The sequence below is a fragment of the Rhodnius prolixus genome, unplaced genomic scaffold (assembly GCF_049639745.1).
Source record: "Rhodnius prolixus isolate KJV_2025 unplaced genomic scaffold, Rpr scaffold_13, whole genome shotgun sequence".
Lineage (NCBI taxonomy): Eukaryota > Metazoa > Arthropoda > Insecta > Hemiptera > Reduviidae > Rhodnius > Rhodnius prolixus.
The window spans coordinates 12,484,154-12,500,113 of NW_027411583.1; the positions used below are offsets into that span (position 1 = coordinate 12,484,154).

At 35.8% G+C, this 15,960-nt stretch overlaps 1 protein-coding gene across 2 annotated transcripts in view; it reads right to left on the minus strand.

The window, feature by feature from the left end:
• LOC141448180 (corticotropin-releasing factor-binding protein) overlaps nt 1–15,960 on the minus strand; it is a 38,980-nt gene that overhangs the window by 2,814 nt on the left and 20,206 nt on the right. The window contains exons 2-5 of one of the 2 annotated variants that reach the window (XM_074116331.1): nt 7,001–7,061; nt 4,638–4,798; nt 792–1,002; nt 529–704 (exon numbers count right to left, since the gene is read on the minus strand). In XM_074116331.1, the coding sequence (XP_073972432.1) occupies nt 529–704; nt 792–1,002; nt 4,638–4,798; nt 7,001–7,061 (609 nt within the window). Of the gene's footprint in view, nt 1–528; nt 705–791; nt 1,003–4,637; nt 4,799–5,407; nt 5,597–7,000; nt 7,062–15,960 lie in introns of those variants that run through there. The other variant, XM_074116332.1, reaches the window with a different exon arrangement.

Sequence of the window (15,960 nt, forward strand, 5' to 3'; positions counted from 1 at the left end):
CGTGAATTTCGCAATATTAATTTTAGCTCTTCCAAATATTCATTTACAGTTATCGATTTCTTAATTCACAATTGCCTAAATTCATCTTGTATAAAACAAAACATCTGGAAGGCAGGAAACTTCGTGTTTAAACGATGTCTCCCACTTAAGAATTACGCCAGATTATGCTTGACAGATGTCAGAATCATGAATTGTAACTACGATCTGCTTAGGTAGTCTTATATTTTGTTTAACTTTAGATGGAATTAAAAAACTGCCGCTATGCAATTCTTTCAAATTGCTTATACTTGGCTAAGTTCCAATTTTGCGAACAGGAAATGATTGGTTAAACTAAAATCTTTTCATTTTTCATTATTGTTGGCCAATCAGGATAGTACAAGCTCCAGCTCTAGGTCACTTCGTTCCTGACTGGAATCATCACAATAACAGCAGGTGCACCTCTCTCTAAGCTAAAATCAATTTAGGAACAAACATGGAATTTTCTTCAGACTTTGTCATAATCATTTTCAGTATTAAATTAAGACTCACCTTGCGCATTGTTCCGGTTTCAATTTTAAAATGATCACCACTTGGTGTGACTCCAACACTGATTGATAGCAACGCCATGTGTATTGGATACAGCGCGATGAGGCTGCAGTTTGAAGCTTTACCATAGTTTCTAACCGTATAAACTTGTTCATCATCTTCCACAAGTATGTTACAAGCTAAAACATCATGTGTAGGATACGTATTACAAAAATCTGTTAAAAAACAGTGCTGAAATAAAATCTTGAAGATGACTGGCCACTTACGATTGAGGTTCTTAAGGAAATTAACTTTAAACGAGAAACCTCGTCCTCTTTTTGGTATTCTGTACTGTATCATGGCTGCATTCTGAGTAGAAGTGAACACCCTCGTAGGAGCTGTCAATCCACAGAACTCGGTGATTCTGTCCTTCAGCGGTAGATTGTGTTCCATTAGGCCAGGTAAATATCCTCCGTTCAATTCCCATCCGTCAACAAACTGAAATTAGTAATCATGATTAGTTATTACCTTATGTATACAAATAAATAGTAACTATATATCTACCTAACCTATCCTAACCTATGTACCTAACCTTCGTTCAGGTTTTCAGATCTCAGAAGCAAACAGCCACAATTTCTATATACTTTTTTTTTTAACTCAAGAACTCAAATAGTAGTGACAAATACTTTATATCATTTATGAAAGATAAAAATAATTTTACAAAAGTATTAAAAACACTTACGCGATTTACTATTATTGCAATGATTACTTTTCTTAACTTCTATTAATTATAATAATTTTCACTCACAATTTTGTGTTTTTAACGAAAGGTTACGTTTCGAAGACTTTCGAAAAATTGGTTGTAAGGTATTAGACTGTATAAGGCTGGTGAGCAAAGCGGCGATGATAGCTGCTTCAGATCTAAAGAAAGCGACGAGCAGCGAGCAAAGAGTCGCATGCACATAGTGACGAGTTTAGTCGCGTTCTCCTTTCGACAAAACAAGATGGAGGAATTATTTTTATATGAAAATTCTTGGTTGAAACTTTGGTATTTGCAGCAGCTTTGTATTAGGAGCTGCAGTGTACATGACATAAATAAGTCTAGACATGAATATGGTGAATTCCATCACTAGTACCAACAACTTCGGGAGCATCCTGGCAAGTTTCATGCGAATTTCGAATGTCTTTATCAACATTTTGATTACATACTAGCCCAGTGTAACCCCATTAATCAAAATCAAATTTTATTGTTTTTGAATAATACAACTCATAACAAGAGTTAGGCACAATATAGAAAAATTAACTATGTAGGTTATTAACTAAATACAAATCTGGGTAACCCAATTAATCCTAGCAGTTACTTTAAGATAAGAAAATCAAAATATATAAAAATAAAATAGAAATATATGCAGATAAAAAGAAATTAGTCAATTAAAAAACACAATAATTTTATTAAATCACTACACCATGATTTGTCGTAAATTAATGTTGTTCATCTGAAAAACTGGAGTAGTACGACGCTACAGAAGAAGGATTGGAGAATTCATTCTGATCAGAAGTAGTAGGACGTGAAAATGTAATTTAATTTTGCCTAGTATTTAGATGAAAGTTAGCATTAAGGGAATGAGAACCAAATTAAATGTAGCAAAAATTACCTGAATTCTCCATTAACTACTAATTGTTAATTAATTTTAACTATTAATTATTAATTGTTAAAAACTATTGTATCTTCGCAAATACTATGGTTGCACAGAGGTTTCTTTAAACAAACTAAACCAATAAATGTAACAATATCCATAACCTATGAGCAATAACCTTTACAAATTGAGCGCGATGAGAGCGAAGAAATCAAACATGTCATAACCCTTTGCTCTACTCTCTATAGATAGCGTTGCTCTATCTTCGCTTTGCTCGCCACTATGCGCGGTCCCATATGTTTACTTGTGTTTGATTTCGCCGCTTTGCTCTTCGCTATCATCGCCGCTCGCCTAAGGCTGGAAACATAGTGGAGCGGCGAGCAAAGCGGCGCTGATAGCGAAGAGCGAAGCGGCGAAATCAAACACAAGTAAACATATGGGACCGCGCATAGTGGCGAGCAAAGCGAAGATAGAGCAACTCTATCTATTTCTAGTTTTTGTTTTTGCCGCTTCGCTCTTCGCTATCAGCGCCGCTTTGCTCGCCGTTCCACTATGTTTCCAGCCTTAGGCTGGAACCATAGTGGAGCGGCGAGCAAAGCGGCGATGATAGCGAAGAGCGAAGCGGCGAAATCAAACACAAGTAAACATATGGGACCGCGCATAGTGGCGAGCAAAGCGAAGATAGAGCAACTCTATCTATTTCTAGTTTTTGTTTTTGCCGCTTTGCCAAAGATCATTGAATTCAATAACCAACCGTAAGATGTTCCGAACATATGGTTTTGGTCAAGTCAGTATAAAGGAAGCAATAATTTTTCTGAGTTGAACTAGAATTTTATTTAAAACAACAATTCTGTTGAGGTTAGTTACACGACTTTTACTTACAAGAATTCTAATTTACACATTTTTTTTTTAATTTCAAACTTCTAATTTCAGTAAAACGTTTCATTTTTTACGAACATTACCTACTTAGAACGCAAAGCCGTACAATAAATTGAAAACATTTTTTTAAAAAAGGATCCTCCTTTCAGCAGAACTGACGAACTATTATTTTTTGGAACAAGATTTAAATGAAAGTTTATAAATATCTATGTACATATATGTATCACATGCACAAAGTTTGTTCGTGTATACATACTTTTCTTATTTGATTTAATTAATAATTAACAAATATATTCTTAACATTCACATAAATTGAAATTTCTGTTTTCCATTTCCAACCAGACTGCGTAACAGAAGAAAATACGCTGATTCAGGAATCCTCAAAACATTAAATCCTGGCGAAAAATCAGTTTCATAAATTCTCCACGTATACGTCTCTTACTAAAAGTAGGTAAAATAAACACAAAAATTAAAAAAAAAAAAATCCAACTTGACATTGTGCAAGGCTGTACTTATTAAATAATAAATGCAGTTAGTTAACGTTTGTACCTTAGTATAACCTTGTTTACCTTTAACCTCAGGGAGGTTACATGAATTATGCAATAAGTAATACGAGAATTTATTGTTTGTACAAAAAATTAATGTGGCACTGTGTACTTATATTTTCAACCTGCAAGTGGCAACACTGTTGATTATTAAATAAAGTAAGAGAGTCAATGAGGGGAATGAGAGGTTATTTGCTTTAACAGCAGGGTCTGTTAGAGTACAAAAAAAAAAAAAAGAAAAAAAAAGAAACTGTTAACTGTACAAGTACTGATAATTTCAAGTAAATACGAAGACCTGTTCAAACAATTGAATTTCAGAGAAGGTTGATAATTTTTACTGCATTTTCGTCATTTAACGGATAGTTTTTTAAAATACCTCGTTTTTATGTTGGCAGGATTTCTTTGTTCATGGGTTTTTATTTTTTAGTGAAAGAGATGAGGTACTTGGTTACGTAGGTAATAGAAAAGTTGTTTGAGAAGTACATAAATGGTTACTTTTTCATTTCAAAGCTACAATTACTTCGTTAAAGTGACTTTTTTCTGAGACTATGTTTGCAAAACAATTCGGGGAACATGATTTTTTTTTTTTTAAATTTAAAGTAAACAATAATCAAGTAATTACTTAAAACTTAAGACTCTGTGAAATTAAATCAGATGGCTCTAAAAAAGAAGAGAGGGCGCCATGGTTTACGGAGCTAATCCGAGGATGATATGATGTTAAAGTTAGGAAAATTTACCAAATGAAATCAATCATCTGAAATACTGACTTGTTGCAAAACATATTTTGCTGCTGAAATTGCAAGAGAAAAACGATAAATTTCAGAGTCGTTAATTTTCTGTCATCATCTGGACGGCTCTACTTGCAATTAAGTTCTGCGAAGTTAATACAAGGGGGGGCAGTGTAAGAAACTGCTCGGGCATTAGTGATTAGTGTCGGGTACGTATTGACAGGGAGCCCGAGCATTCCCAAAATCTCAAACAAAAAAAATCTTAAAAAATCGCCTAAAAAAAGGTTGCATTTCTAGTTGATCGAAATCTTGTAAAAAGTGAGCATATAAATACAAACAATTACCGAAACTAGACCTCCTGAACCGCAAGGTGCATCCAGATAATCAAAATATACTTCTATAATTCTATTTGGTGGCGACATCAAGTAGATTCCGCAGACTGTAGTATCGTCTGAAGTAGCTTTATAGTAGTAGTGTCCTTCTTCGCTAGTGACCAGCATACAGTCTGTAACAGAATAAATGATAATTGTAATCTTGAACGACTTAGCAAAAAACCTGGATGAACAGAATTTAGTTTGGAGTAGAGTAGTGCGGTCTCAGAATGAGGTTATTATAACCCTGAATCCTGCCAGCTACAATCTCCTTAGGACTACCTCGGGCGTAATGTTAGTACTGATAGACTTCTAGTTGCTCTTAGAGCATTCACAATACTCAGCGGCTGGGATTTACACAATTTGATTGTAAATAATCCATTAGGAATACTACATAATAAAGTAGGTTATAAAAAAAATACCATATTTACTGTTTTAGGTTTGCAAAAACCGCAAATTTTCTAAACTCAGCTTCTTTTCTTTTATCTGAACGAACATCAATGAATAGGAAATGAAGTAAATCTCAATTCTGATAGCTAATCACCAAAAACTTAGCAAATAGGAACTCTATTCTCTCCCGAATAGGTATCGCGATCTGAATAGTGAATACTTTCCTCTACATCGTCAGCAAAATCAAATCCCCCAATCAAAATCACAATCCCATAAAACAATATCTATAGTCGATTCTTATCATTAGAAACTTAGTTTAAAATTTTTGTGGGATAAATAATAAGAAAACTCACATGACTGGACGAACACGTAATGATAAGACGTCGTAATTCACAATCTATCACTTGTCTGATTTAAAATGACAATATCACTATTTACAATAACTGCATGGTACTTAAATTTAATTTTATCGTTTAGTTTTAAGTTGTGTAAACGGGAAAGATAGTAAAATAATAACCGGGAAAGCATTTAATAACCTTCCTACAAAGAAAACAAAGTAATTGGCGGGATTTTGACACAAAATTTATACCAGTGCCAGCTAGAGTTTATTCTGATTAATGTATGTATTAAAATTAGGGAAATGTTAGGTTCGTATTGATTTTTTTTTATAAATTAAGTTTTCCCTGTAATATTAAGAGTTAAGATGTATCTTGAATCCATAAAATTTAGGGCAGTTTTCGAGGGATGGATTTGGAGTATGGTTCTAAACAAAATATATATTATAACAAAATATACAAAAGTATGATTCAAGTATTTGAAGTTTAGAAGAAAGATTTTGAGTTAGAGCTTTGAACTTAGCATTAAGAGAAATCAGAGTTGATTTTTTTTCTGTAATAAATACAAAAAATTATTTCTCACGAGATTGAAGTGGCATCTCACCCATACAACTCCGTAACCTATACATCAAACCCCCGTCTGATTCTACACTTATTAAAGAGATTGAACTCAAGTAGTGGGTGGATATGACAGCGTCGGTAAATCTCCTTAGATCTGAGCTGTTCAAAAAGACCGGGACATAAGCCTGAACTGTATTTTTGTTGGTGGTATCTCTCCCATCTCTTTTGACCAGACTTGCCGGATGAGGATTTTTCTTTTAATTACGTCAAAAGCGGATTAAAGCACATTAACCCACTCAACTATGACGTCGCCAATCCTATCCACCCTTTACTTTCAGTAATGTTCTGGAAAAACACCTGAGGCTAAATTATGTGATCATGAAATTGAGTAAAGCCTGAACTAAACTTTAACAGCTGTTTGTAGAAAAACCATGTTCCCAAAGAACATCTGTTTGGAGATTCTTTTTTCTTTTTTTTTGTTTTTCGAAAACTTGGCTCCTTTACATGTAATTAATTATAATAATACTAGAACATGGAACAATGTCTAAAATACAACAGAACATGAGGCAGAACTTTGAATACACCATAATTACCCTATTTGCCTGCTCTACCCTTTCTCGAGAATAATTTAAGTAACATGCTTGTTTAAGAAGTTAGTTATTTAATGATGTGCTTGTAATTTTAACTGAACTTATTTATTAGAAGTTGTAAGTTTTTAAAACATGATAAAACAGATTTTCTGATACAAACAAACCAGTTGGGAACCCACACAAGATCGTCCGTCCGCTCTGCCGTTACGGAAGTTTTAAACTAAACATTTTATTCAAATTCCGTTACCACACAGAAACTGAACCAAAAAAATGGTTTAAGAGGAAATGCTAATTTTCTAGAAAAGAGGAGCAAATGTTTTTTTCCTCCCCTTCAACAGAGAAATTTCATTTCCTGTCTGGTGTAGTACGAACTCATGATCTGCACTATTACTCACTTCCTCTTTGTTTGAAACCAGAAGCATAAAATTAATTATTGAACAAAACGCTGCGATATATTTACCTTGCACGATGTGCTCTCCCGACCTCCTCGCTCGAGTTCCAATCCATCCCTCGGGAACTTTCTGCAACAAGGAATAATAGTTAGCTCTGCATGAGGCAATTACGGGCGCACACTGTATGAGAGAGAGAGAGTGACAGAGAGAGAGACAGAGAGAGGAGAGAGTGACAGAGAAAGAGACAGAGAGAGGAGAGAGTGACAGAGAGAGAGACTGAGAGACAGAGAGAGGAGAGAGTGACAGAGAAAGAGACAGAGAGAGGAGAGAGTGACAGAGAGAGAGAGACAGAGACAGAGACAGAGACCGAGTGAGAGAGACAGAGACAGAGAGAGAGACAAATGGAGATAGATAGAGAGAGACAGAGACAGAGTGACTGAGAGACACAGAGAGAGAGACAGAGACAGAGAGAGAGACAGAGACAGAGAGAGAGACAGAGACAGAGAGAGAGACAGAGACAGAGAGAGAGGCAGAGAAAGAGACAAAGGGAGATAGATTGAGAGAGACAGAGAGAGGAGAGAGTGACACAGAGAGAGACTGAGTGAGAGACAGAGAGAGAGACAGAGAGTGACAGAGAGAGACAGACTGGGAGGGGACAGAGAGAGAATGACAGAGAGAGAGTGACCCAGAGAGAGAGACTGAGAGGGGACAGAGTGAGAATGACAGAGAGAGAGTGACCCAGGGAGAGATACTGAGAGTGAGAGTGAGAGTGAGACAGGGAGAGAGACAATGTGAGAGACTGAGAGAGGGAGAGACCGAGTGAGAGAGAGTGGCTGAGAGAGAGAGAGAGGCATAGTGAGAGAGTAACAGCGAGAGAACGACAGAGAGAGACAGACTGAGAGAGTGACAGAGAGAGACTGACAGAGAGAGACAGACTGAGAGAGAGAGAGACAGACTGAGAGAGAGAGTGACACACAGAGAGAGACAGAAGAGACAGACTGAGAGAGAGACAGAGAGAGACTGTGTGAGAGAGAGGGAGGGATGACCGAGTGAGAGAGAGTTCACAGCACATTTCTTGTTTTATTGCCATTCCAAGAAATGTCAGAGACCACCCATACAGCCTAAGAAAACTCGCAATTTTAAACTTTGAAACATTTCGCAATATGTTCTCCTACAAGAGACTAGACGGAAGATTTAGTTGAAGTTTGGAAAGTATCTTGGTGCACCGGATGTTAAGCCAGTCATTGTCTTTCTTAACCCAACCGTTCAAACTCTTCCAACAAAAAAATGGTCTTTCTTAGTTAATCCTTAGTTAAGTTGATAGGTACAATAACGCTGAATAATGGGTAAATTATGAATAGGGTTTATTCTTTAATAGGGAAACTGGATTATCTTCTCTGATAACGAAGAGAATAATTTTTACTTCATGTCGGACAAAAAACAAACAAAACAATACCGCTGTTTACGTTGATAATTTTCTTTTTTTGAAACTTACAATTTATACTAAAAACTATTTCACTTAAATATTACAATTGATTACTTTAAAGAAGCCATTTTAAAAAAAAGTCTGAAAAGAAACAACGAAATGATTTAGAAAAATATTACTTCCGGTCTAATTTACCTGTAGTATCGTAAGTAAAAAATTAGATTTTTACTATAATATGACATAATAATAATAATAATAATATATAGGGAACGGATTAGCTACGCGGTTAGCATACTGGACTCCCACGCGGAGGTCCCGGGTTCGAATCCAGCTGCTGACCCTTAGATTTTTTCTTCCTAGGAGCTTCTTACAGCTGACTGTCCGGTTATGGACAGTGTTGTCTGTAACGAGAGAACACTGTCCAGAGACCGGCAGTGCACTGAAAAAAGCTTCGGGCGCCAATAACCTTAGATGTTGACGCGCCTTAAATCACAAAAAATAAAATAAAAATAAATAATAATGATAAGAATATTAAGAAGAAGAATAAGAATAAGAATAATAGATCCCTAATCCCAGGATTCAGGAAACTCAATAGGAAAAATTGTATTTTCAGTTGAAGAGATTTTTTTATAGCTACGGATTCAGACGGATTTCCTAGCGGAGGCCAATCGTAAATTTTCAGTTTCCTCTAATTTTTCATGTTAAAGATATTTCGTAGTTAGCGCACAATGGATTTTCCTGGAATCAGGGGGGGTCTTTAAATCTGATATTTCCTTGTGGAAACTAGAAATCGGGAGCTTGGCTAGGTTGCTGGACTTTGGCTGGTACTAAATACAGTTAACGGTGTTGGAAAAAGCTCTGAACTAATGCTCATCAATCATCATCATCAAACTGCGAACCTTCTCCCCCCCCACTAATATTTCTATTAAGGTCTATTATATGTTAAGTAAAATATTTATTTTATTTTCTTCACGCAGTCCATCAAGGTAGCTTTGACTATTGTATAATATACCTTTAATTAAAATCTTGTTTGAGATGATCTTAAGTTTAATTGTGAAATATTAGACGATCTAGTCGCCAGTGTTATGATGTAATAATCATCTCTTATTAGTCAGATAAATATGGCCGTGGTTGTTGTTGTATTATTTGGAAATAATTAGTGCGAAGGGTTTTGTAGGTCAGTAGGTAGCACTACTCGCGTTGGGTCGCTGTAGCTTCTCACCTCACACCTTTTCCTGGACCACAGGTAATCCGATCTTATTGCTGTAATAAATAGATTAGAGGGACGATTCTAGGAGAATTTCTTTTGTAGTTCCTGTTTCTAGTTGTATTCCTTTTATCATCGTTAAGATTCGTGCTCGAGTTCACAGTCTGGTGTGAATCGTTCACATTCTGCCTTACACTGTAATAGTTTTTTTACTTCTATGGAGTGAAGACTCATTTCCGGTGAAGACTCGAAGTAGACTAAGTTAACAAACTTCCTCTTAAACTTGTTATATGCTGAAGGGCCACTTTTCGAGATAGGACAAGTTTTGAGCTACTCAATAAATTTTGTCGTTCGAGATCTAAGAATGTAAGAAAGGTGTCCTGTAATGGAGGAAGAGACCTTAAGGACATAGAAAGGCATGCTCATAAAAAAAAAACTATAAATTTCAAACTTCAGAGTAGGGACAAAATTGGAGAAGGTGTCCGTGTGTTTGTGCGTGTACTTGTTGGCCCTTTGACCTGAAAAGAATTCCAATATTTGCTTGGAGTGGAAGTTCAGCAAGTTCCAGTCATTTAAACTTTCATCCGATCAGCTGACCAGTGTCCAGTTGTGTTTTGACAGGTGTCCTTTGTAAACTTAGCTTCACTACCCTACCACCTACGCTCCTCAACAACTTTCCTGACAAAGGTAAACTTGTTAAAGTTTTTCAATTAATAGAAACTTAATAGAAACAAGTATACATGTCCGGTCCGGAGCGGAAGAAGTGGTTTTAAGCTTAGCCTAACCATCACAAGCGTAGTTAAGCACTCCTTAACTTTAACATGGAAAGAAAAAAAAAGAACGGATACGGAAGTAATGAATACCGTAAAGCAGCGTTAAATCGTAAAATTACATTGATTGGCCAAGTTGGACCATTCCAATTCTTGGGATGCGTGGGTGTACCCTGTTGCGTGGCCGGCTGTTAGCTGAAAATATTCGTAATTAGGGATAAAAACAAACTTTGATAAAGTAATTACCAGGGCCTTCAGTTGGCTCTAACCAATTAATAGATTCACCCTTTGCAATGTCATTGTTGCAACTTAATTAACTTTTTGTCCGAGGGCTTAATTATGGGTGCTGAAAAACACTCTAGGGACTTGATTATCTAGTTTTAGGACCATTTTGGGCACAATAATTCTGCAACCCATGCCGATGATCGTGAAATTAGGTAATACTCTAATTAGCATGATCAAACAGTCACTTCTTCCATTGGCCTAAACTGTACTTTACTATAATCTAAGGTTTTTTTTGTCCAGAATTGTTCATGATTGAACTTTTGACCTAAATATATGTATGAACACTTTCGCTAATTTCTGAGAGAAAATCCATCAAATAAATAAAAATTTAAAAAAAAAACATTCTGAAGATAACAAATACTATTTCCAGTAGTGGGCTTTTAGAAAGTGTTTTAATAACATGGAACAGATTTTTCAGGAAAATAAATATTCAAATTTAAACATTCTCAAAACATAATATACGTTAGAGATGAAGAAATCTGGCGCCACGATAGCCGAGCGGTTAAGATACTAGACCCGCAATGTTAAGATGTATTGTTGGTTTAGTGGGTTCGATTCCCGGGGACTTTGCCTTGGATTTTATTTAATGGTTAATATGAGAAATTTATAGTAAAGTATGTTAGGCGGTTATATGCTAGACCCGCAAAGCTAAGATGTATTGCGGTACTAGTCTAGCCCTTGGATTTTATTTAATAGTTAATATGAGAAATTTATAGTAAAGTATGTTAGGCGGTTATAGGCTAGACCCGCAAAGCTAGGATGTATTGCGGTACTAGTCTAACTCTTGGATTTTATTTAATGGTTAATATGAGAAATTTATAGTAAAGTATGTTAGGCGGTTATAGGCTAGACCCGCAAAGCTAGGATGTATTGCGGTACTAGTCTAGCCCTTGTATTTTATTTAATGTGTTAATATGAGAAATATATAGTAAAGTATGTTAGGCGGTTATAGGCTAGACCCGCAAAGCTAAGATGTATTGCGGTACTAGTCTAACTCTTGGATTTTATTTAATGGTTAATATGAGAAATTTATAGTAAAGTATGTTTGCTAGTCGCCACGATAGCCGAGCGGTTAAGATGCTAGACCCGCAATGTTACGATGTATTGTTGGTTTAGTGGGTTCGATTCCCGGGGACTTTGCCTTGGATTTTATTTAATGGTTAATATGAGAAATTTATAGCAAAGTATGTTTGCTAGTCGGCTCCGTCCACGACACCTAATTTGGCAATTGGATGTAAATTCTACCTGAATGAAGTGGAAGTACTGAATTTTCATAGTTTTCTGGTGTTTAAATACTAATAAATACTATGGTAGGGCATCTGTAATTTATGTTGGAAGCAATTTTCCCTTTTGGAAAATTCATTTCAGGGAAAGTTTTATGGTTCCTAAAGTGCGGAACAGATTCTTTTTTTGGAAGTTTGGGAACTCTAAATGCAGCTTTTATGGTCATTCGAAAACAATGTAAGTATGGTTTATTAAACAGTAATTTCGCCGAGTGATGTTTTCGTTTTAAATGGATTTTAAATTGGCGAACGTAGACCTGATGTTTCCTTTTTTTTTTTTTTTTTGCTAATAAATCGATTGGTGGCAAAAATCGAAGGCTGAAACTGCTACTAACGGCATCAATAACGTGATACTAATTGGATATGTGACACTCCCCCCCCCCCCACTGTCGCTGCAATAATCCGCCGGTGGTTTCAGCTTTTTTTAAAGCTTTTTTTTTAAAAAAAATATATTACTTCCCATTACTAGCTGTGTTCGTCTGTAAGTTTGTGCGAACTAAATATGCCCAAAAAAAGCATCGCCGGAAGTTGACACTTTACACATGCGGATTGGCTACGCGATAGGAAGTAAATGACCTTCATGATGACTACTTCCTTCCTCTATCGTCTTTCTCTAATCCGTAATCAATTCACTTGGTGCTGAATTTCATTTTAAATAGAAAAAAATCAATCAAAATGAAAAAAATTCCATACTTAAATAACTATTTCATTTCTTCATCGTTTCTCACCAGCTCAATAACTGTTGTACAACAGAGAAAACGGAAGTTGTGGGTTCTGAACCAACTAGGAGATACCAATTTCCAGCTGCGGAAACCCTGGCGTGCTTTAATCTTGATCAAATTGTTTGGGGGCCACAATACCACCAAATATATCATAACCCCACCGCCCACCATCTATTCTTGACGTGCACCCCGACTTCCTGCCATTCCCATTCCCAGCAACCCGCCTTTCCTAATTCCAATTTCCTAAATACGAACCAACCATACAGTTAGTCACAGTACTTGTCTAGCAGCAGTTGTCTACCAAATTGGCTCAGAAATATAACGTAATAAAAGAAATATCTAACTCTAAGCGCACGGAACTAATATATCCGTAATGAATCCTTGTGAAAGTATCACGAAGCCTTGGGTCTTCGTGGCTCTTGGTTCACAAGAACACGGAATGTTTACTAAAAACTTGAGGTGCCCCTCACCGAAGTGTCAGAAGACCAAGAAATCTCTCAAAATTAATACCCCCCTCCAACTGTCAACAATCTTAATGTCATGCTTGGAAGAATCATGTTTCTGTTCGAACGATCTATTTTATGTCCTACAAGTTACCAACTAGTAAGCAAGGAAAAAAACGCCAAATATATCCGTCTCAAAAGGTTTCCTGTCGCTTGATTTACTTTTCTTTTGCGAAATATAGGAAAAGGCGGAAAAGAGAGATTCACTCTTGTAGATATTTAATTTCAAACAACACAAGATAACATTGTTTTCCGTCCTTATTATGAGAAGTAGTTGACACTGTTATCTACTTTATCGAACATTCTCTTTTCAATTTTATTTTACATCTTTTGCTTATTTTATTCCATAACATTTTCTTTATTGTAAAGTTTAGTTTTCCAATGATTTTCTTTGGTCTTATTCTTTATTTGCTTTTAGCGCTGAGTTTCCACAAAAAATATATTCAAAAAATAAAAAGTAAAATAAGTAGAGACTAAAATAAATAAAGTATCCGGCAAAAAGTACAAAAAAATAAAGTCAACAGTAAAGTAAAATACTGAATACATAAAAAACGTAACTTGAAATATAATAAAATATATATTCTGCGATATATATTTTTAAAATAAAATTTTTCCTCTTTTATCTAAGTAGATGATCGTTTCTAAGTCTTCAAACCAGGATTGGCGAAAACTTTCAACAAATTCCAGGAGATAATATGAAAATACGACCTTGGGAAATGGATATGTCTCTTCTACTAGCCCAAAGGGACGGATAAGGATACTCTGCCTAGAGCGAACGGGCAGCCCTTTCCAACGTTGTTTTATTATGGGAAGAATTTAATAAGGAAGTAAGTTTTATAAAATTCGGAGTTCGAGGAACATGTGTCGGTTAGAGTCTCGAGAAATTCCGAATTAGTCCGAATCTAGGTGACGTGGACGGAGGCGACTAACAATCTTACTTTACTATAAATTTCTCATATTAACCATTAAATAAAATCCAAGGGCTAGACTAGTACCGCAATACATCTTAGCTTTGCGGGTCTAGCCTATAACCGCCTAACATACTTTACTATAAATTTCTCATATTAACCATTAAATAAAATCCAAGGGCTAGACTAGTACCGCAATAAAACCTTAGCTTTGCGGGTCTAGCCTATAACCGCCAAACATACTTTACTATAAATTTCTCATATTAACCATTAAATAAAATCCAAGGGCTAGACTAGTACCGCAATACATCTTAGCTTTGCGGGTCTAGCCTATAACCGCCTAACATACTTTACTATAAATTTCTCATATTAACCATTAAATAAAATCCAAGGGCTAGACTAGTACCGCAATACATCTTAGCATTACGGGTCTAGCCTATAACCGCCTAACATACTTTACTATAAATTTCTCATATTAACCATTAAATAAAATCCAAGGGCTAGACTAGTACCGCAATAAAACCTTAGCTTTGCGGGTCTAGCCTATAACCGCCAAACATACTTTACTATAAATTTCTCATATTAACCATTAAATAAAATCCAAGGGCTAGACTAGTACCGCAATACATCTTAGCTTTGCGGGTCTAGCCTATAACCGCCTAACATACTTTACTATAAATTTCTCATATTAACCATTAAATAAAATCCAAGGGCTAGACTAGTACCGCAATAAAACCTTAGCTTTGCGGGTCTAGCCTATAACCGCCAAACATACTTTACTATAAATTTCTCATATTAACCATTAAATAAAATCCAAGGGCTAGACTAGTACCGCAATACATCTTAGCTTTGCGGGTCTAGCCTATAACCGCCTAACATACTTTATTATAAATTTCTCATATTAACCATTAAATAAAATCCAAGGCCTGTAGACCAGGAATCGAACCCAGTACGACAATACATTTTTGTAGGTCTCGAATTCTTGTTAAAGTTCACGCCAGATTTCTTTTTGTAAAACCCAAATTTTGGAGAAGTTCTGTTCCGTTCGATAATAATCTCCTGTTTCTTATGAGCCTCTTGAACAGGATGTACGCTTGCGCCAGAGGTTTAATATTGATAACAATTAATTAGTACCATTCTGTTACGGCCATCCAAGTTAACAATTAACTTTAGTCTCTGGGTCTTTGTTTGGAAAGGTTCCCTTAAGTACTAGAAAATTCATGGCATCCTTTGTTGGGAACAACCTTGCGTAGGATTGATCAAAGTAAACTTTGGTCTAATTCACAAAATGGTCGCGGCTTTTATTGTGTATTCTACCTCTTTTACGTCCAGACATAATGCATTGTTAAATAAACAACATCACTAATTAATCTTTAAATAAATTATCTGACAAAAGGAACAATTTTCAGCGAAAATAGCCAGTTCAACAAGCATCAATTAATAAAACATCAAAAGGTTTAGTTAATTTTTTTTAAATTAAAACCTAGTTGGGTGTAATAACCCCCCTGTAGGTTAGCTGACGATCTGTTAATAATTTCTTAGGTTTTAAAAGATTTTCATTTTAATATAAAATCCTACTCAGCATCCCCTAAGGAATGGAAGATTCAGAACTGATATTTGAGGGCGGTACCTTAAAATACGCGTGAAGATCTTGATGGACATAGGGGAAAAAATAGTCCTCTTGGAGATGTAGTTGCTAATGCCACTAAGATTATTACTACCGCTTTCGCTGGCGAAAAAATGATCACTTTGCGTGCAGAGAAATTGGAAGTTACTACTCTACAAAAAATGTTTTAAACTAGCAGGCGCCACGGTAGCCGAGTGGTTAGAGGCGAGACCAGCAATGCTAAGATGTATTGTTGGTTTAGTAGGTTCGATTCCCCAGGTCTAGGTCTTGGATTTTATTTAATGGTTTAATATGAGA